The sequence below is a fragment of the Podarcis erhardii genome (assembly GCF_964252035.2).
Source record: "Podarcis erhardii genome assembly, chromosome: 9".
NCBI classification, from domain to species: Eukaryota; Metazoa; Chordata; class Lepidosauria; order Squamata; family Lacertidae; genus Podarcis; species Podarcis erhardii.
In genome coordinates, this window is record NC_138512.1 from 3201021 (window position 1) to 3221499 (window position 20479).

The 20479-nt window shown below is 45.0% G+C and overlaps 1 protein-coding gene across 2 annotated transcripts; it reads right to left on the reverse strand.

Annotated features, from left to right (window-relative positions):
• Positions 1 to 1908: 1908 nt before the first annotated feature.
• On the reverse strand, positions 1909 to 20479 carry ZBTB49 (zinc finger and BTB domain containing 49). Of its 2 annotated transcripts, none has more exons than XM_081876259.1 (8): positions 20141 to 20479; positions 18321 to 18493; positions 16538 to 17643; positions 14623 to 14669; positions 10024 to 10097; positions 6703 to 6785; positions 5872 to 6033; positions 1909 to 2636 (listed from the first exon to the last, which is right to left on the reverse strand). In XM_081876259.1, exons 1-8 carry the CDS (start codon positions 20153 to 20155, stop codon positions 1969 to 1971), a joined length of 2328 nt encoding a protein of 775 aa, XP_081732385.1. In that variant the 5' UTR covers positions 20156 to 20479; the 3' UTR covers positions 1909 to 1968. The 2 variants fall into 2 exon arrangements, with proteins under 2 accessions (XP_081732385.1, XP_081732386.1); XM_081876260.1 differs by having other exon boundaries at positions 20189 to 20478.

Below are 20479 nucleotides of genomic sequence, written 5' to 3' on the forward strand. Positions count from 1 at the left end.
GCCCGCAGCTGCTCGGGGGCCTCCTTTGCGTCTCGGGAAATTATTCTTGTTAAGTTTGGGCCCAGTTCTCCAATCTGTTATGGTCCTATTGAATCCCCGTTCTGTCTTCGGCGGCACCAGCTACCCATCGCTGTTTGGTGCCATCTGCAAATTGGATGAGCATCCCCTCAATTCCTTCACCCAAGGCATTTATAAAGATGTTGAATAACAGTGGGCCCCGGGCATGTAGAGAGCTCACACACATTGCTATCTTGCGTTTGGGCTTCTTTGGAGCATCCGGCTCACCACAGGGGGAACACAATGTTGGACTTGATCGGAAGAGCACTGCTGGGTGAGGCTTAAGTTCTAACCATGGCAGGTTCCCATGTATGGTAACTGGAGGCAGAAATGGGCTTGGAAAGAAGATGGCACTGTTTTTATGGCACACGAGACCCAGCACATCTCTTGGTAGAAATTAAACACGGCAAAGGACACCTACATGGGCTAGTTGTGTTTCATCAGCAGGTTAGCTAATGAAATGGACCTATCAGTGCTGTGCCAGTAACAATGTGATAATCAACAATACTGGGGTGATTTAAAAAATAAAAAATAAAATTCTGGCTTAGCGAAGGGAAATCTATTTTGCCTCATGTTTCTTGAGAAGCAGAATATAAAATCAATAGTATCCTGGAAAAGAAAAGAAAAGAAAAGAAAATGGCTGAAGAAATATTTTGGCTGCTTACTCAGACAACCCATAACCACTTTTCCTATTTAAAAGCTTGCCATATGACGTCTTCACCCACTGAGAGGCAGCCCTTCCTAGTTTATGCGCATGTGGGAACCCAGCATGATCACATCCCCACAGCCACATGGAAACATGGGAGTCTTGGTAGTTACTCAGTCACTGACAGGCAGACAGGTATTATAAATATTTTTCAGTGACCAAAATGAACATGGTTGCCAGTCTCTGCTGAAGGTACAATTACATTTCAGCAGCACTTGTTGAACTTCAGACTCTTTAGTTTATAGATAGTTTATAGAATTGTAGAGTTGGAAGGGAACCTGAGGGTCATGTAGTCCAACCCCCTGCAATTAAGGGATCTTTTTGCCTGACGCAGAGATTGAACCCACAACCCTGAGATTAAGAGTCTCATACCCTACGGCATGGGAAGGCAAACTAAGGCCCGCAGGCCGGATCAGGCCCAATTGCCTTCTGGATCCGGTCCACGGACGGTTCAGGAATCGCTGTGTGGATCACCAGCGTGCGCGTTCTTTTTTCCTCTCCCTCACACGGCGGTGGCCGCACCTCCTCCCTCCCTCCTCCTGGCTTCTCCCTGCCCTGCCTAGAGGAGGAAGGGGGCTGGGCTTTGTTGGTGCTGTCGCAGGAAACCCCCCCCCCAATCATTCAGTTTGTACAAACTTCACACACACACACTCACACACTACATACGCTACGCTTCTGTTAGAAATTCACAGAAAATCAACCATACATCGGATTTGCACTGTTCAACTTTTATTTTACTCCATGAAGGAAGGACTACAAAATGGGGAAGGATTTTTCCATTAACAGTGCCAGCAGCAGCAGCGCTCGAGCGGGCGCCATTTTAAGCAGCCCCTCTCCAGAGCCCTTTCACATGCCGCTCATCATCTCACTGCCACTGCCGCCAGTCCCTGCTGCTCGCAAGACACAGGTAAGCAGCCACCGGGACTCGTGGTGCACTTGCATCATTTCCCCTCCCCCCATATAGTCCAGCCCCCCGCAAGGTCTGAGGGACAGTGGACCAGCCCCCTGCTGAAAAAGTTTGCTGACCCTTGCTCTACGGACTGAGCTGTCCCAGGTCAACTCCATGAAGGAACTCCAAGAAGGATAATGGGATTGACCCTATATTATATGGCTGTTGTGAGGATTATAAAGCATTGTACAGGAAGCACTTTACAAATGTTTGTTTTTATTCATTTATTAAGACGACAAACCATAAGGCGAACTTGTCACTGGCCCAGCTCACTTTCATTCTGTAGCGTCTTCATAGCCAAACCCCAGAGGGTCACACTGGAGAAAAATGGTCCTTCGCTGTTTCTGTATTCAGCAGAAGACGCACGACTACTCAGCTCACTGCTGCAACCGCTGCCCAGTGTAGTCATGGAAGTCTGAGTCATGGAATTCCCTTCAGACTGCAGAGGTTCCTCCTCAGGGGGTAGATCCACGCCTTTATAATAGCATGTCCGATTAGGTCTTTGCTGAGATTTGCAGAGTTTAACAGGATCCAAGCTCAATTTCTGTTGGTTTGCACACTCATTTTGTTGCGCGGTGGGTCGCGCCTTGCGGAATGTTGCCCCAGGGCTGTCAAATTCAGTGGTCGAATTTCCGTTTGGGTGGATGGGAAACTTCACGGACACTGGCAATAAAGTTACAGATATTTCTTGGGCAAATGAGTCTGAGCTCTGGGGCTTCTCAAGTTCAGATATTTCTACTGTCTGGGAAAAGTCATCCAGTGTATTTGGATCACTGTTACCAACTTTGCAATGGATTTTTTTGTGCCGACGCAGAACGGCAGAGCGACTGAAGCCTTTATTGCAGGTCTCACAGTTATACGGCTTTTCCCCTGTGTGAGTCCGGATGTGTCTCCGTAAGTCGCCAGACCCCACAAAGCATTTTCCTGTAAAACAAGAAAGGTTATTTGGAAATGGTATCTCCCAACAGGTATCAGTTGTCTTGTGCATGTGTTACAAATGAATAATTATCGTGTCTAAAATTATCGTGTCTAAAATACACAGTTTGTATTTATTGGAGTTTGCTGTTACCTGGGTCCCATGTGCTGTTAAATGTGTCCAAGTGATGGCATACGCAATAGGTTATAGGAACCTGCTTTTTTTATTAAGGCTGCGCTGTCCATCAATTTTACACGTGGTGGAGCATTTAATTATTTTGCCCATGAAATAATATTCCTTAGCTGAAATAATGTATCATGTATCTTTCAATAACAGATATTACTATTAGATAACTGTGGGATGTATTCAACACAGCACTAAGTTAAAGTCACTCAGGAAAATATATATATATAATTATATATATATTATTATTATTATTATTATTATTATTAAAATTTGTATACCACCCTTCATCTGAAGACCCCAGGGTGGTTCACAACTGAAAAATATAAAACAAGAATACAAAATACATACCGTATTTTTCGCTCTATAAGACGCACATTTTCCCCTCCAAAAATTAAGGGGAAATGTGTGTGCGTCTTATGGAGCAAATGCAGGCTCCTTGGCTTCAGTGATAGCAACACGAAGCCTCCGAAGTGCAGTGGGAGCGCTCCCGCTGCGCTCTGGAGGCTTTGCGTTGCTTTCGCTGAAGCCTGGAGAGCGAGAGGGGTCAGTGCGCACCAACCCCTCTCGCTCTCCAGGCTTCAAGGATAGCCGCTTGAAGCCTCCAGAGCGCAGCAGGAGTTCCCACTGCGCTCCAGAGGCTTCGGGTTCCTTTCGCTGAAGGGTAGGTGCCCCTTCAGCAAAGGCGCAGCGCCCCTTCAGCTAAGCGGGAGGAGAAATAGAAGGGGCTCCGTTTCTCCTGCTGCTTCGCTGAAGGGACGCTGCGCAGAGAGGGGGAGATTTTTTTCCCCTTGTTCTCCCCCTCTAAAACAAGGTGCGTCCTATGGTCGGGTGCGTCCTATAGAGCGAAAAATACGGTACTGAAAACCTTCCTTCCTCAGTCTAAGAATACAGATGTGAAGAGTTCACCAGGATCAATAATACTTCCCGCTTGAAAGTGCGTAACACCTACAATACTGGTGTGTAGGTTCTAACTGACCCTACCGTCACTGTTGCAACCGCAGACATGTATCCTATCCTTTTCCTTGATATTTGTGCTTCAGGCAAGCTGACTATACTTCTAGGATCATTCCAGAGTTCAATGGCCTGTAGATGCATGTCTGCTAAGGAGATTCATCTTTCTGAGCAATCACTCTAACCAATAGCTACTGTATTGGTTAAATGGCAACAGCTACTGTATAGAGAATGCGGTAAATTTATTCCGCTGGTGAAATGTTCTGTGTGAAATGCTGTTGCACAAGAGAATGCGTAAGCAAGCTACTGGTAGCTTTGTGCACAACTCACTGTTGCACAATGAGTTTCCAATAATCACAGTTTGGTTGGAGTCCTCTGTTGTACAACACTAAAACTCACTTGTCTGCTAATGCAGAAGCCCTGCGCCAGACGGCAGCTAAGCTTGCATGCAGCCCTATTGTGGATGGAATTATTTTTATTGTTTAAGCCAAAGCGAAGAGGCTATCATAGGTGGGAAATTCCATGAGAACAAAACATTGCCAAAGCAAAGTTATGAATCAGGGGAGGGGAACTGCTGAATTCAGTCATCGTTATTTCCGTGCTCAGAAAACCCACAAGAGCAAGAAAGAAGCACTTGCAACCATTTACCGTATTTTTCCTTCTATAACACACAGATTTTTTCTCCTAAAAAGGAAGGGGAAATGTCTGTGCGTGTTATTGAGCGAATGTGTGGTCCCTGGAGCCAAATGGTGCGAGGGGAGGCAAAAAAAATCAGGCAAAAATCAAATCGCGCGTCTCTGAGAAGGGAAACCTGAAAAGAGGAAGCGGCTGCTTTCCTGCATTCTGCCTCAGGGTCTTACTGCCCACCCACCTCTGTTTCCTTGCTGTGTTTGCTCAAACGGAACAAAGAGCAGGGAAAGCCCCTCCCCTCCAGGCAAGCAGAGGGGAAAGCAGAGTGTGGTCTCTGTGCTCCGTGCTGCTGAAAACATGCAGGAGGGAGAGAGAGAGAGAGGGGGGGGGGGAGGGAGCTGGCTGGCTTGGGTGGGTAGGTGAGAGAAAACTTTTGCCTTCCTTTCCTCCCTCCCGTTATACCCCTCTCCTGCATTCTTAGCCAGCTGCTTCTCTGCACACCCCTCTCATGTCCCTTCTTTGTTTTTCCTTCACTCCCCACTTAAAATGTGGTTACAAAGCATAGATCCACATGGATCCTCAGGATCTTTGCATTGGGTCACCCCAAATTCACCATCAGATCACATAGCATGTCCATGGTTACAGCCTGCCCCCCCCCCAAAATCACGCACCCACTGTTGCCTGGGGCTGCAATGGTGCAAAAACGTGGTTACAAAACATGGATCCACATGGATCCTCAGGATCTTTGCATTGGGTCAGCCCAAATTCACCATCAGATCACATAGCATGTCCATGGCTACAGCCTGCCCCCCCAAAATCACGCACCCACTGTTGCCTGGGGCTGCAATGGTGCAAAAACGTGGTTACAAAACATGGATCCACATGAATCCTCAGGATCTTTGCATTGGGTCACCCCAAATTCACCATCAGAGCACATAGCATGTCCATGGCTACAGCCTGCCCCCCCCAAATCACGCACCCACTGTTGCCTGGGGCTGCAATGGTGCAAAAACGTGGTTACAAAGCATGGATCCACAGGGATTCTCAGGATTTTTGCATTGGGTCACCCCAAATTCACCATCAGATCACATGTCTGTGGCCACAGCATGAAGCACAAAAATGATACATCCACTGTTTCATTCAGAATGTTTTTTCCCTTGTTTTCCTCCTCTAAAAACGATGTGCGTGTTATGGTCAGGTGCGTGTTATAGAGCGAAAAATACGGTATTTTGGTTTTTTTTCCAAACTGAGCATGTCCCGCTACACTTTGGAAAAGGTGGCTTGTTTTATCTTTAAAGTGGCAATTTGTGGGGGTGATAAATTACATTTTTCAGGGGAGCAAACTCTTATCGGGCAGAATGCTTGGTTTAATGATTATTTTAACTGTGTAATGTATTTTACTCTGTTTTATGCATTTTATTTTTTGGCTACACAAATAAATGATACTCCTGTATACAAATGGAAGCACAGACTTACCACAAGCAGAGCAGCTGTATGGTTTCTCTCCAGTGTGCCTGATCCTGTGCTTTACTAACTTTCTGGGCATGTTAAATGATTTCCCACACTCATCGCAGGTGAACACCTTCTCGACTCTATGGTTCTTCTTGTGTTCCTTTAAATTGCTGAAGTTACTAAATCCTAGAAGGACAGAGACACAGGACGGTTGCTCACAGGGTGCAAGCCACAAAATGGCTCCTTTACACCGATGCAGCTCTTGGACATATGGGATGTCACCAGCCCCTTGGACTGACAGGTCTGCTCCTACCAGTCATGGCACAAAATTGCCAACTGCGGCAGGCTAGCAGGACCATGATTCAAGTTATGGGTGGGGTTTGCTTGGGCTGAGGAGAGACACACCAAGTAGGGGAACCTATGCCACATGGTATATACTGACCACAATTTTGTCATCCGGGCCTCTGTGCACCCTGTCCCGTTCTGCCCTTTTAGTGACATGTTTAATGACATTTCCGAGTCATTTCTAGGTTTGGCGCTGCATGTGCGATGGCGCATCATTCTGACGTATGTTGATCAGTGGCTGCCTCTAGAGGGCTTGTGAATGAGGTCTATCCACAGACTAGGAACACTGGAAGCTGCCTTGCATTGAGACAGACCATTCTTCCATCTAGCTTATGCCTTATCTACACAAGTTAGAAGTGGCTCTCCAGGCTCCAGGGAGGAAACTTTCCCAGCACCCACCTGGAAAAGCCAGTAACTGAATCAGGCACAATCCGCATGCAAAGCAGATGTTCCACTGTTGAGCTGTGGCCCATCCCCAATGATTGCATCTCGAGGATATGCCCCACTCACCTCGACCACAAATATCGCACAAGTGTGGCTTTTCTCCAGTGTGAATAATGATGTGGCGTTGGACATCTCCGGATGCAGCAAACCTGGAACAGGAATTTAAAAGGTCCCTTCAGTTTGGTTATAAACCTTATACAGTGGTACCTCGAGTTACAGACGCTTCAGGTTACAGACTCCGCTAACCCAGAAATAGAATCATAGAATCATAGAATCATAGAATCATAGAGTTGGAAGAGACCACAAGGGCCATCGAGTCCAACCCCCTGCCAAGCAGGAAACACCATCAGAGCACTCCTGACATATGGTTGTCAAGCCTCTGCTTAAAGACCTCCAAAGAAGGAGACTCCACCACACTCCTTGGCAGCAAATTCCACTGTCGAACAGCTCTTACTGTCAGGAAGTTCTTCCTAATGTTTAGGTGGAATCTTCTTTCTTATAGTTTGGAGCCATTGCTCCGTGTCCGCTTCTCTGGAGCAGCAGAAAACAACCTTTCTCCCTCCTCTATGTGACATCCTTTTATATATTTGAACATGGCTATCATATCACCCCTTAACCTCCTCTTCTCCAGGCTAAACATGCCCAGCTCCCTTAGCCGTTCTTCATAAGGCATCGTTTCCAGGCCTTTGACCATTTTGGTTGCCCTCCTCTGGACACGTTCCAGTTTGTCAGTGTCCTTCTTGAACTGTGGTGCCCAGAACTGGACACAGTACTCCAGGTGAGGTCTGACCAGAGCAGAATACAGTGGCACTATTACTTCCCTTGATCTAGATGCTATACTCCTATTGATGCAGCCCAGAATTGCATTGGCTTTTTTAGCTGCCGCGTCACACTGTTGGCTCATGTGAGCCAATAGTACCTTGGGTTAAGAACTTTGCTTCAGGATGAGAACAGAATGTGAGCCAATAGTACCTTGGGTTAAGAACTTTGCTTCAGGATGAGAACAGAATGTGAGCCAATAGTACCTTGGGTTAAGAACTTTGCTTCAGGATGAGAACAGAAATCGTGCGGTGGCAGCAGGAGGCCCCATTAGCTAAAGTAGTACCTTAGGTTAAGAACAGTTAAGAATGGACCTCCAGAATGAATTAAGTTCTTAACCCAAGGTACCACTGTACACCTTTTCACAGCTGTGCTTCTTATTCTAAAACTGAAAGTGTTGAGGCAATCATCTGCACAACTATGTCAGGCTTCCTAGGAGGGCTTGTTCCACAGTGGGAATTGCAGCGCAGCATCGATTTAGCTCCTCCACATGGTCTGCCCTTTTCTGGCTCTCATGATGCCACGAATGGAAAGGGCCACGCCTGCAATTCCCACCAGGAGGTGATGGTTCAAACAATCACATTCCTGCAGTGCTGTGGGCACACCAGTGGTTTGTCTCGCTGGAAGTTGACCGAACTGGAGCTATGTGTCACAGTGGAAGCTGCTACGCTCAGCCCTCAATTATAATCAAAGCTAAAAGTGTTGGACAGATGCAGTTGTGAAATATAAAGCACTATTTCATGTCAGATGCTGCCAGAAATCTCCTGCAGATATAAATGTTAAAACAGTGCTACTGTGGACTGCTATTTCCCTAGCCAATCACTTAGGCTGCATAACATTTCAACTCACTGAGAAGTTGACATACAGTCTCGCTAAACGGAATGAAGCAATAACAATACTGTAGGGTTTTAACGATATTGTTAAAAAGGAAAGAGGAAATGCAGAACACCAACCTCCATGTAGGTTCAACAAATTCTAGAGCAGTTACTGCAGTAATGTAACAGTGGCCGCATTCAGACATCACATTCCCAAAGTGTTTGAAGGAATCAAAACGGCCAATGAGCTCAAGAACTTCTTTTCCTCAACTCTCACTCCGACCTCAACAAAAGACCTCCTGATGTCCTCAAACCCATTTCTGTGACTAGAAAACTGCATTCTGAGCAATTCCCTCTCAAACCAGGATCAAAAACCACAATTCAACCCTGTTTTGCAATTGTGGTTTGAGACCACCACATCCATTTGAAAAGGTTTAAGACAATGAGGAAGCTGCCATTAAAGGCAGACAAAAGTTGCACAGTTTGGCAGGCTGGGAACAGGACACCCGAATGCATCCCTGTACTATATTGTAATAGTAATTCATGAGCTCCACAGTTATAAAAACTTTTTAACCTATATGAAGTTTGGTATGCTTATGTCTGGGAATTAATTTTGATGGAAAAGTTAACAGAAAGGGTATGTGAAAGAAAACGTGAGAAACTACATAACTTTTACATAACATGGTCCTCCTTTATTACATATGCATCAAAGAAAGAACCATGCATTTAAACCACCTAAGACACATGGGAGCATGTGGAATGATATTTTTTAAACCGGCAACTGTAGAAATAATTTTTCATTTGATTATATTACTAATGTAATTACCTGGACATAGTTGGGGCTTTTGGGGGGGGTAGGGGAAAACTGTATTTTATTGCTTGTATTTAATTATATGTTGTTCTTATATTCAACTAATAAAATATTCCAAAGGAAAAAACAAAAACTTTTTACCACATGTCCACAAATAGAACAACTTTGAATGGAAGTTTTAAAAGAGATCTCTCTACAACTCAGGCTATCCCACTGGACTGCCCTTAGACCTGTGGGTATAGGATGATATACAAATTTAATAATAATAATAATAATAATAATAATAATAATAATAATAACTCTGAGACTAATATATATATATATATATATATATATATATATATATATATATATATATGTATATATATATATATATATGAGAATAATATGGACCAATTAAGAAGTAAAGAATTAATAACACATCTATTAACAGCAGCTAGAACGGTAGTAGCCAGAACCTGGAAAACCTTACAATTAATGAATATTTATTGTTTTATCATTGGAATGGAATATAGTCTGGCAAACAGCTGTAATGGAAAAGTTGTCACAAAAATCCCATGGGGAAAGGAAAAAAAAGATTATTTTTACACTATACGGCATAATCTTATTAGATATACAAATAAAACAACACATGGGTGAGAAATACCTGCAACATATATTGCAATATGGTTTAGAACTTCTTACCGTAAATCGACAGCTCAGTGTGGCACTACTCATGAGCTCATTCCTATTATTCTATATTTTCCAAGTTGATTCATTGAGGAATTCATTGAACTGGTTTACTCTAACTACCTCATTATTATGTCCTGTCCTGTAAAATAAGATGTTTAGCATTTTACCCCCCTCTAAAGACCTGTTTTCAGTCATGTTTTATGATTTATGCGTGCACAATTTTGCAACGCAAAAAATACACATTTTAAAAAACAAAAACGAAAGGCAAACCTTTTCCCACAGATTTCACAGATGTAAGGTTTTTCACCCGAGTGCCGCCGTAAATGCGTTTGAAGATTACCTGCCTACAAAGAGAAGAAACACTTTTAGCAGCCGAACTAACCAAATAGGTGATATTGGTAAAGGTTTATGACTGGAAATGAGGATCGCAATTTACTGAACTATGACACTTCAAAAACAATGTCTTCTGCTAGTAGGATCAGTGCTGCTATTTAGACTACACTGGGGATCGCCAAACGTTTGGTCCAGCGGGCGCATGTTGAATTTTGAGAGAATGCTAGGGCCTCCCCAGTCACAAAGTGGCTGCCAAGGGGGCATAACACAAAAACAGAACAAGAACAGGCATGCGGAAGCTTTGCCCATAATTCTGTTTTCATACAAGAAATTGCTGGACCCGTTGAATATTCCATACAGCTGTTAAAGGCACAAGAACTCTTCCCTCCCTCCTCATTGTCAACCCTAAGCCAAGGCCTGCCATCCTGTTGCCTTTTTTATCTGGGAGCAAGCCCCATTAATCACAAACACTTACTTCTGAGTAGACATGTAAGCAGTTGTAGCTCAAGTTAAGTATGCTGTAAATTCTAAATGTGTGGCTGCTCTTTAACTCGCGCATGGCAGGAGACGTGCCCAAGTTTCTGTGCAAAGTTTTCACATTTGCCTTTTTGGAGGAGAAAAATTATTTTTAACACCCACCCGCACCTCTTGTGTAGCAGGAAATACCGTATTTTTTGCTCCATAAGACTCACTTTTCCCCTCCTAAAAAGTAAGGGGAAATGTGTGTGGGTCTTATGGAGTGAATGCAGGCTGCGCAGCTATCCCAGAAGCCAGAACAGCAAGAGGGATTGCTGCTTTCACTGTGCAGCGATCCCTCTTGCTGTTCTGGCTTCTGAGATTCAGAATATTTTTCTTTTTGTTTTCCTCCTCCAAAAACTAGGTCCGTCTTGTGGTCTGGTGCGTCTTATAGAGCGAAAAATACAGTAGCTCCTAGGAACTACCATACCTCAAGCCCCAGAAATATTCATTGTGGTTGCTAGAAAGGAAGGAAGGAAGGAAGGAAGGAAGGAAGGAAGGAAGGAAGGAAGGAAGGAGGAAGGAAAACTACAGAGATTCCCATCCTTGGAAAATGAACAAGTGCAATAATAATAATAATAATTTATTATTTGTACCCCGCCCATCTGGCTGGGTTTCCCCAGCCACTCTGGGCGGCTTCCATAGAAACCAAAAATACACTAAAATATCACAGATTTAAAACTTTGCCTTAAGATGTCTTCTGAATGTCAGATAGTTATTTATCGCTTTGACATCTGATGGGAGGGCGTTCCACAGGGCGAGCGCCACTACCGAGAAGGCCCTCTGCCTGGTTCCCTGTAGCTTTGCTTCTCGCAATGAGGGAACCGCCAGAAGGCCCTCGGCGGTGGATCTCAGCGTCCGGGCAGAACGATGGGGATGGAGACGCTCCTTCAGGAATACTGGGCCGAAGCCGTTTACAGCTTTACAGGTCAACACTTTGTGCTCGGAAACGTACTGGGAGCCAATGTAGGTCTTTCAAGACCAGTGTTATGTGGTCTCGGCGGCCGCCCCCAGTCACCAGTCTAGCTGCCGCATTCTGGATTAGTTGTAGTTTCCGGGTCACCTTCAAAGGTAGCCCCACGTAGAGCGCATTGCAGTAGTCCAAGTGGGAGATAACTAGAGCATGCACCACTCTGGCGAGACAGTCCGCGGGCAGGTAGGGTCTCAGCCTGCGTACCAGGTGGAGTTGGTAGACAGCTGCCCTGGATACAGAATTGACCTGTGCCTCCATGGACAGCTGTGAGTCCAAAATGACTCCCAGGCTGCGCACCTGGTCCTTCAGGGGCACAGTTACCCCATTCAGGACCAGGGAGTCCTCCACACCAGCCCGCCCCCTGTCCCCCCAAAACAGTACTTCTGTCTTGTCAGGATTCAACCTCAATCCATTAGCCGCTATCCATCCTCCAACCGCCTCCAGGCACTCACACAGGACCTTCACCGCCTTCACTGGTTCTGATTTGAAAGAGAGGTAGAGCTGGGTATCATCTGCATATTGATGGACACCCAGTCCAAACCCCCTGATGATCTCTCCCAGCGGCTTCATATAGATGTTAAAAAGCATGGGGGAGAGGACGGAACCCTGAGGCACCCCACAAGTGAGAGCCCAGGGGTCTGAACACTCATCCCCGACCACCACTTTCTGAACACGGCCCAGGAGGAAGGAGTGAAACCACTGTATAACAGTGCCCCCAGCTCCCAGCCCCTCTAGACGTCCAGAAGGATGTTATGGTTGATTGTATCAAAGGCCGCTAAGAGATCCAGCAGAACTAGGAAACAACTCTCACCTTTGTCCCAAGCTCGCCGGAGATCATCAACCAGCGCGACCAAGGCAGTTTCAGTCCCATGATGAGGCCTGAATCCCGATTGGAAGGGATCCAAATGGTCCGCATCCTCCAGGCGTGCCTGGAGTTGTTCAGCAACCATGCGCTCAATCACCTTGTCCAAGAATGGAAGATTTGAGACTGGGCGATAGTTGGCCATACTGGCTGGGTCTAAAGATGGTTTTTTAAGAAGCGGTTTAATGACCACCTCTTTCAGCGGATCTGGGAATGTTCCCTCACAGAGGGAAGCATTCACCACCCCGCAGAGCCCATCGCCCAGCCCTTCCCGGCTTGCTTTTATTAGCCAGGATGGGCAAGGATCAAGGAGACAGGTGGTTGGTTTCACGCGTCCAAGCAGCCTGTCCACATCCTCGGGGGTAACGGATTGAAATTGATTCCATGCAACTTGACCAGACAGAGCTCTAGCACTCTCCCGCCCCAGCCCTGCTCTCACGGTGGTGTCTAGCTCCTTCCGAATATGAGTGATTTTATCTGCAAAAAACTTTGCAAAATCGTTGCAGGAGATCTTGGGGTCTTCACAAGGCGCCGGTGGTAAAGGTGGTTCCGTTAAATTGCGAACCACCTGAAAAAGTCTCCTGCTACTATTTTCTGCAGATGATCACTTAGAAGGGTACCTACACTAGGAATGACATATGTTTGGATTTTCCCAGACATTAATGGGATTTCAAAGGCAGAACTGATGTCTGGGGGAATTTCCGAAAGGTGGCACTTTGTCCTGGATCTTAGGCAAATCAATCTAAAAATTGTGGTTGGTTTTTTTTTATTTTTTGCATTTTTGCAAACTTTGGGGTTTGTCTTTAAAAGCTCAACAATTTGGGGGCTTTCCCTAAAACTTTCCTCAACAACTTTCGAGGTGTCCTGGTTTTTACTTTTTGAAATATGGCAACCCTAATCTACATGTTTTGTTTCAGAATTTACTTTCTAGGAGGAAGAGAGACTTACTTTTTTTTTTTTAAGTCAAGCTCAGAGTCTGGACCCCCTTCCCTGGGGCACCAATGAAGGCTTTTGCAGACACAGTGCCATCCGCAGGCACCAGGTTGATGATCCAAAGATGTAAAGGGAAAGGACCCCTGACAGTTAAGTCCAGTCGGGAACGACTCTGGGGTTGCGGCACTTATTTCGCTTTACTGGCCGAGGGAACTGACGTTTGTCTGCAGACAGTTTTTCATGTGGCCAGCATGACTAAGCAGCTTCTGGCGAAACCAGAGCAGTGCATGGAAATGCTGTTTACCTTCCGGCTGGAGTGGTACCTATTTATCTACTTGCACAAAGGCCGAGGGAGCCGGCCTTTGTCTGCAGACAGCTTCCGGGTCATGTGGCCAGCATGACTAAGCCGCTTCTGGCGAACCAGAGCAGCACACAGAAACGCCATTTACCTTCCCGCTGGAGTGGTACCTATTTATCTACTTGCCCTTTGACGTGCTTTTGAACTGCTAGGTTGGCAGGAGCAGGGACCGAACAGTGGGAGATCACCCCGTTGCGGGGATTCGAACCACCAATCTTCCGATTGGCAAGCCCAAGAGGGTCAGTGGCTTACACCACAGCGCCACCCGTGTCCCTAATCCAAAGACAATTTTCTTGAGCCCAAAGAGGTACCAACATGCATTGTGTGTACCCCAGAGGGGAAAACTCCCTGTCTCCCTGTCTCCTCCCTTACACCAGAGCATTATTGTGCTTTTATTTGAAGTTATGGGCGAGAAGAGGTTTCTCAATCTCTTACCTGCATGAAAAGCCCCTTGCTGGGACTTGTCTACCTCCGTTGCTATAGGGGAAGGGTCAACTCTAGAGCAAGAGGACAGTGGTATCATTGTACCAGCTCTCAGAGCCCCAAGCCCAATCGTATGATCCAATCTGAATTCCACTCAGAGCTTTGGGGTTTGAAACACAAAAATAATAAAAGGATCATATTTGGGACTGAGAAATTAGCTGGAGCTGGATTTCATGGACCTAATGTTTTTCAGACCTGAATATCTTGGATGACTAATGCTCTCAAAAACATCTCAAAATTAAGCTCAAGGAGGATGGGGATGGGGAGCAAAAAAAGGTGATTTTTTTCAAATATTAAAGAGATGGAAAACATTCTTCTCCAGTTCCTAGAGGGCTACACATATTGCAATGTGAGTGAGTGAGTGTCGACTTGGTGGGCGGCATGTCAACAAAAGCAGAGTCAAACACCTACCTGTGAAAAACATTTGCCACAAACGTTACATTCAAATGGCTTCTCACCTAAAAGAAGAAGCAATAATGTTTTCTGCTGTACAGAAGTTTGAAACTGGCATATAAACAAAATTCGGAACAGTTGCCAGCAAGCTATATTTTACAGTAAGCTATTTTGCTTAACTATAATGCATAAACGCCTGAGCACAGAATTTTCACAAAAGCTTGAAGAACAGCTCTAGAGCTGCTTCCCAATTAATGGCTTGTTGATTTTTTGCTCAACAGTACTAATTATTTCTCCATGTTAAGATGCCTTGTAAAATTATTGACATGTATAAAAGTGAAAATCAAAAATAAAATAATAAGAAGATCCCTCCATTTAATAATGAAGGTGGTTTGCCTCAGGCTGACACACATCACAGAATAGTGTCTCCTTAATAGATGCGATTGGAAATCTCTTCTGAACAGGAGAGCTTTGTGTGTGTGTACAGGAGCTTCAAGCTTCCACAATAAATTAGAATGAAGGAAGCATCTTGAAGTCATTTTACAGCCATTTCCTTCCACGTACACCAAGTAGTCATTTTGCTTTTTAACTCTTTGATCAACTGACAGGTCTGAATTCTGGCATTTCTCAGCCAAACAATAATCAGGGATTTCTGGTTCACTTTACTTATTTATTTTTTAAAGAAATGACGCAACGCAAAATTTATGCATTTTTTGAAATATTTGCACATCATAGTAAGCCATAATTAATGGTTACCCGGGAGTGTGCAAATGGCTTTGGGTACTTCTTTGCAAACCAAAATCCTTGGCTTAGCGTTCTATATCCAAACCAGGACTGTGATTTATTTCACTCCAAGCAAACTAGAACATGAAGCCAAGGTTTGTTGTTGGCTTACCAACCAAGGTTTGCAGATAAACTACGATCACTGGCTTGGATGTAACGCTAAGCCAAGGATTGTGGTTTGTTGCTCCCACTTCCAGGAGGGTAATGCAGATAAATTATTTTACTGGATAGCTTAACAGTCACCTTCGAATCAACTAAACATTACTTAATTGTTTGAAAGCCCTAAGCAATTTCATATGCGCTGAACACAAAGCTAACCAGCTTTAAATTCCACTCACCTTGAGGGGGGGAAATAAGCACAGGCTTAACTTTTCTTTTGAAATCAACAGGCCCTCTCTGAGTGCTTATCCTAGCTTGAGTATACAATCTTTAAAATATTATGTACCTTACAAATAGTGTCTCACCATTATTTACCGTAGGTAATGGCTGGTATTCCTATCTTACATTGTTTCTGCTTGCAGCACCTCTGAAAAACCCCCTAAGGAAGCTAAATACTGTTGTTTTAGTAAAGTGTGACAGGAGGTGAGATGACTTACAACATGACCCTGTACATGTTTACTCAGAAGTAACTCCTACTGCATTTAATGGGACTTACAACTAAGTGGGCACAGAACTATAATCTTCAGCAGCCTTCCAAGTCCCCCGGGAAGCTGGGATTTGCAGGCAAGCCGCCCTGATCCTAAACGCAGCCCCCCATCTGGTGGGATGATCTGATTCCATAAGCATTTTAGCCTCACTGTAAAAGTGACAGAGTCAGATCACACTGGCAGAATGGGAAAAGGAAAATATAGGAAGCAGCATTTTTTTTAACAAACTGCTATCTTTTCCTTTGCAATAGTTTTCTTTTGCAGGTGTTAATAAACATAAATATCAGACACAGACTAGCCATCACATTGCTTTTATAAGGGACACACATAACTATATGGCAAAGATTAAATATATAGCCTGCTTTTCCACAGAAAGTACATTTGATGGGCTGGCCTTACCAGAGTAGCAGGCGCCCTGTGCCCTTTCAGCTGCAAAGACTAGATTCTATCTGCCTTTTGGTTTTGTAATTAATAATTAGCCTAGAAATGTTTGATGACTGTACCTGTGTGAGACCTTATGTGCAGCTCCAGATTGCTCGGGTGTTTAAAAGCTTTCCCACACAGTGAACAAGGATACTGCTTCTCTGGCAGGAAAGTCGGTAACTGGCCGCCTGCCTCAGAAGCTTCCTGAGAGGCCTCAAGTTCAACATTTTCCTCCAAGCATTCTGAACTCACTAGACGTTTAACTTCTTTTCCTTCAGGAGCATCAGCATTTGCCCCTTTTGTGCTGCTTTGGCTTTCCACCTCACTTTCCCTTGCAAACTCTCCATCAGCAATTTTAAGCACAGAAGATTGTTCGGGGGACTTTTGAGACCTTAGAAAATTCAGTTTTTTAAGATGTATGGCCTTTTTAAGCCTCATCTCTTTGATTGGCTGTAAAGATGCGCCTTCCGATTCTTGATCCTCGGGACACTCATTTAAGGGCTGAACCAGAAAGTTTGCTGGTAAGTGATCAGATGATTCCAAAACACATTCAGAATGACCGATAGTGCAGGATGGTGCATTTTTGGCCGTGCTTTGTTCTGCGGAGGGACTGAAATCAAAAGATGGCTCTGGTGATCTCTTGTTGCTGGGACAAGTGGTTTGCTTGTAGAACTGTTTGCTATAAAAGTTACGGAGTTTGTAATGACAATTTGGCTGTTTAAGTGAGAGATCTGTGCAATTAGCATCCCCGGGGGAACCCTGTTTCTCTTTGTTTCCATCACCAGATGAGACGTGAGGTGAAACAGGCTGTGGCCCATGTGGGTTATAGCTATCCAAGACTTTACACGGCTCCACAGTCGATGAACCTCCACGCAGTAAACTAGCGCCATAACTCTCACCATTTGTATCTTCAGCCAAAGCGTTGTGCAACGAGAAGGCACTGCTGCAAGGCACACCGGCTGGCTGCTCGACACCCGTGGGGCTTTTCAAAAAGGTGCGGCACATGTTCAAAACATTCTGCACCTGCAGACAGTGTGCAATATCCAATAACGTTTGCACATTGTCCTGACTGAGTTCAAGATGAGATGTATACATGTAGTCCAAGATCTGGCCAATGCCGCCGACATTTTTAATATCCAAGTACAACACATCATTCTTCTGACCTGAGGAATTTTGGAACAGGGTCCTAGGAGAGAAAAAGCACAACTCTTTAAAATTCATACACGTATTTAAAACGACCAGTCCTCATAGCAAAAATATATGAATAAAATAGTAATTTAGGCTACAACACACAAACATTCTGGATGCTGTAGGAGCAAATTCCTAGGGGCTGAGGGGGGGGTCTTGCCCCCTAATAAAATATTTGAGGGGGCTGCCCCCCAAGTTGATGGGCATTGCCATTCAAATGGTGTGTGTGAGCCACATCATGTGACTGATTATGTGGGGCAGGGTTTACCTGCCCCCCCATATTTTATTTAAGTTGGCACCCCTGTTGTACTGTAAGTATTTTCAGAATCTAGTCAATATAATTATCAGTCAATCCATCCATCCATCGTCAGTTCTCACATACAGCACAGAGGAGTGTGTCAAAAGTGTGTGGGGCTATCACAAGCCTCATTGGGATTGTGAGAAATCTCCATGTTTATTAACCAGTGACACCATATATGCCGAGCATTGATGTCTGCCCCAATTTCCATGTCTACACTTTTCACTTGTTTCCTAGACCTGTGTGTATCAGCACAACTACTTTATAAGAAAAATAACACTCCTATATATTTCTGGAACACAATTCTATACATGCCAAAGTTTGTGGCCTAAACTGCACTGTTAATTGCTTTAACTGAAGTGTTTTCATTAACATACCTGAAGTACTGGCTGAAAGCAGCTAACACATTTTTATGTGCTTTGAAACAAACACCTTTGACCACCAACATGCAGTCACAGAGAAGGCCTTGAATGCGTTGCTCATGTAGCTGCTGAAGAAGGTGACAGCTGTGGCTCGCAACAGCATCCATGCTAGGATATGCCTTGATTGCCTAAAATAAAATAAAAAAGACATAGCATCTCAGGAAGCAGAGTTTTGTGTATACAGCACACTGGCGTCAATGAAGTAATGTTTTATAATAGATTTACTACATGCAAAATGCCATATGTTAAATTACTTATAAAACAATTTCTTAATCCAAAATTTTAAATGGTTTCCTATTTTACAAAATGCTGTCCATATGCAAACATAACAGAGCACTTGTGCATGCCTCTGACAAATGGTTAGAGAGAGATTAACAGCCACATCAAATTCTTTCCCTTCCCAGCATTGATGCTGTGGGATCGTGGCGTTGGGCACAATGCAGAGAGACTGCACCAAAGGGTGACATTTTCAGCACTAAATAAAGGAAATAAAGTGCTACTAAATTAAACAGAAGTGAGCAGATGTCCGAGAGCCAGGCCTTCTTCCTATCGTCCATGCAAGTTGCAATTAGGGAGGACAGAAACAATCCCAGTGAGCCTGGAAGTAATAATATTGCAGCGTAAGTCACATAAGTACATTGCCAAAGCATAGTGCACCATGCTTCTGGAAGATGGGGAGGCCGAGGGGATGCTGCCGCAAATTGGAAGGAGCAGCATGCCTGCGACATGCTGTGGAACCAGTCCTGCGTCAATCAGCAGCAACAAGGGGGGCAATATTTAGTCAGAGAAATGGTTAGATACACAATCTGAAGAATCTTTTACTCAACTAAAAGGATATTCCCAATTAATTTTAAAGTATCTATTTTAAGTACAATCGCAGGTGACAGGCACTGTTTCAAAAGAGGAGTCTCCTATTTTCCCATGCAGGGAAGTCAGCAGACCTCAACTAGCGTATAGTGCATGGCTAACATTTCAGGAGGAAGGTGGACATTTGCAGCTGCCTTCAGGTCTCCTCCTGTGAGGCAGGAATAAGCCAATAGACATGTGGACTGTCCCTGGATCAAATGACTTTTCTTCTTGCAGTTCTCGGCGCTCTTAACCCAGCTCAAAGTTGTCATCTGAACCACCCAGATATTTAATTGATAATCAGTGATACTCAGTCCATCATGGGGGCGGAGGGGAGCAACCTTGCCCCAAAATGGCAACATTCCATTTTGGCAACTGCAACCTTGCTTTAAGGTTTAAAGTTTTTTAAGGTTTTAAGGTTTAAGGTTTTTGCTTTAATTTGGCACTGAGCTTATACAGTGGATGCTCGGGTTGCGAACATGATCCGTGCAGGAGGCATGTTTGCAACCCGCAGTGCTGCGTCTGTGCACACGTGGGTTGCGATTCGGCGCTCCTGTGCATGTGCAAAGCGCGATTTAGTGCTTCTGTGCATGCGCCAAAATCCGGAGGTAACCCGTTCCGGTACTTCTGGATTTTGGCGCGTCCGTAAGCCGAAAACACACAACCTGAAGCGCCTGTAACCCAAGGTAGGACTGTATACCTGAGTTTCTAACCCTGCTCACAGGTCTCTGCCCGAGATGCCAAGTTGTTTTAAAACTGAGTTTGCAAAGTTTGCAATGACAGCTAAAAATGCGCCTGTACATTGTGAGTGATGGGGGGGGGATGCTAGAGAAGGGAGGCAAGTTGTCTCATCCTTCAGTTCTCTGCAGACTTAGCTGAACATTTGTTTCACTGCACCTAGCAAGTCTCCCTGCCCGGTAAACACGCACAGGTTGAGGCTGCATGAAGTCCAGCCAGCAGGTAAGGCGGGCAGGCACCTGTTTTCCTCGCCTCTGCTCTCCACGACTCTTCCACTTCCCGGTCACATTTGTTCAGACTTTATGCTGCTGCTGCTGCTGCTGTGGCAGAGCCTGGCTCGGCTGTTTTGTGCATCGCTTGTGAGCATTTTCATGCCATCGCCCAGACGAAGGAAGCTTTCCTTGGCCCCTGAGCGGCATGCCAGGGCAAAGCGCAGCCCGCCCCTGGCATTTGCCCAGCAGTGAATCTGGGGCGGGCAGCGGCGGGCTTTCAGGTGCCACCCCAAATGCACCTGCCCAGGCGAGGCTGGA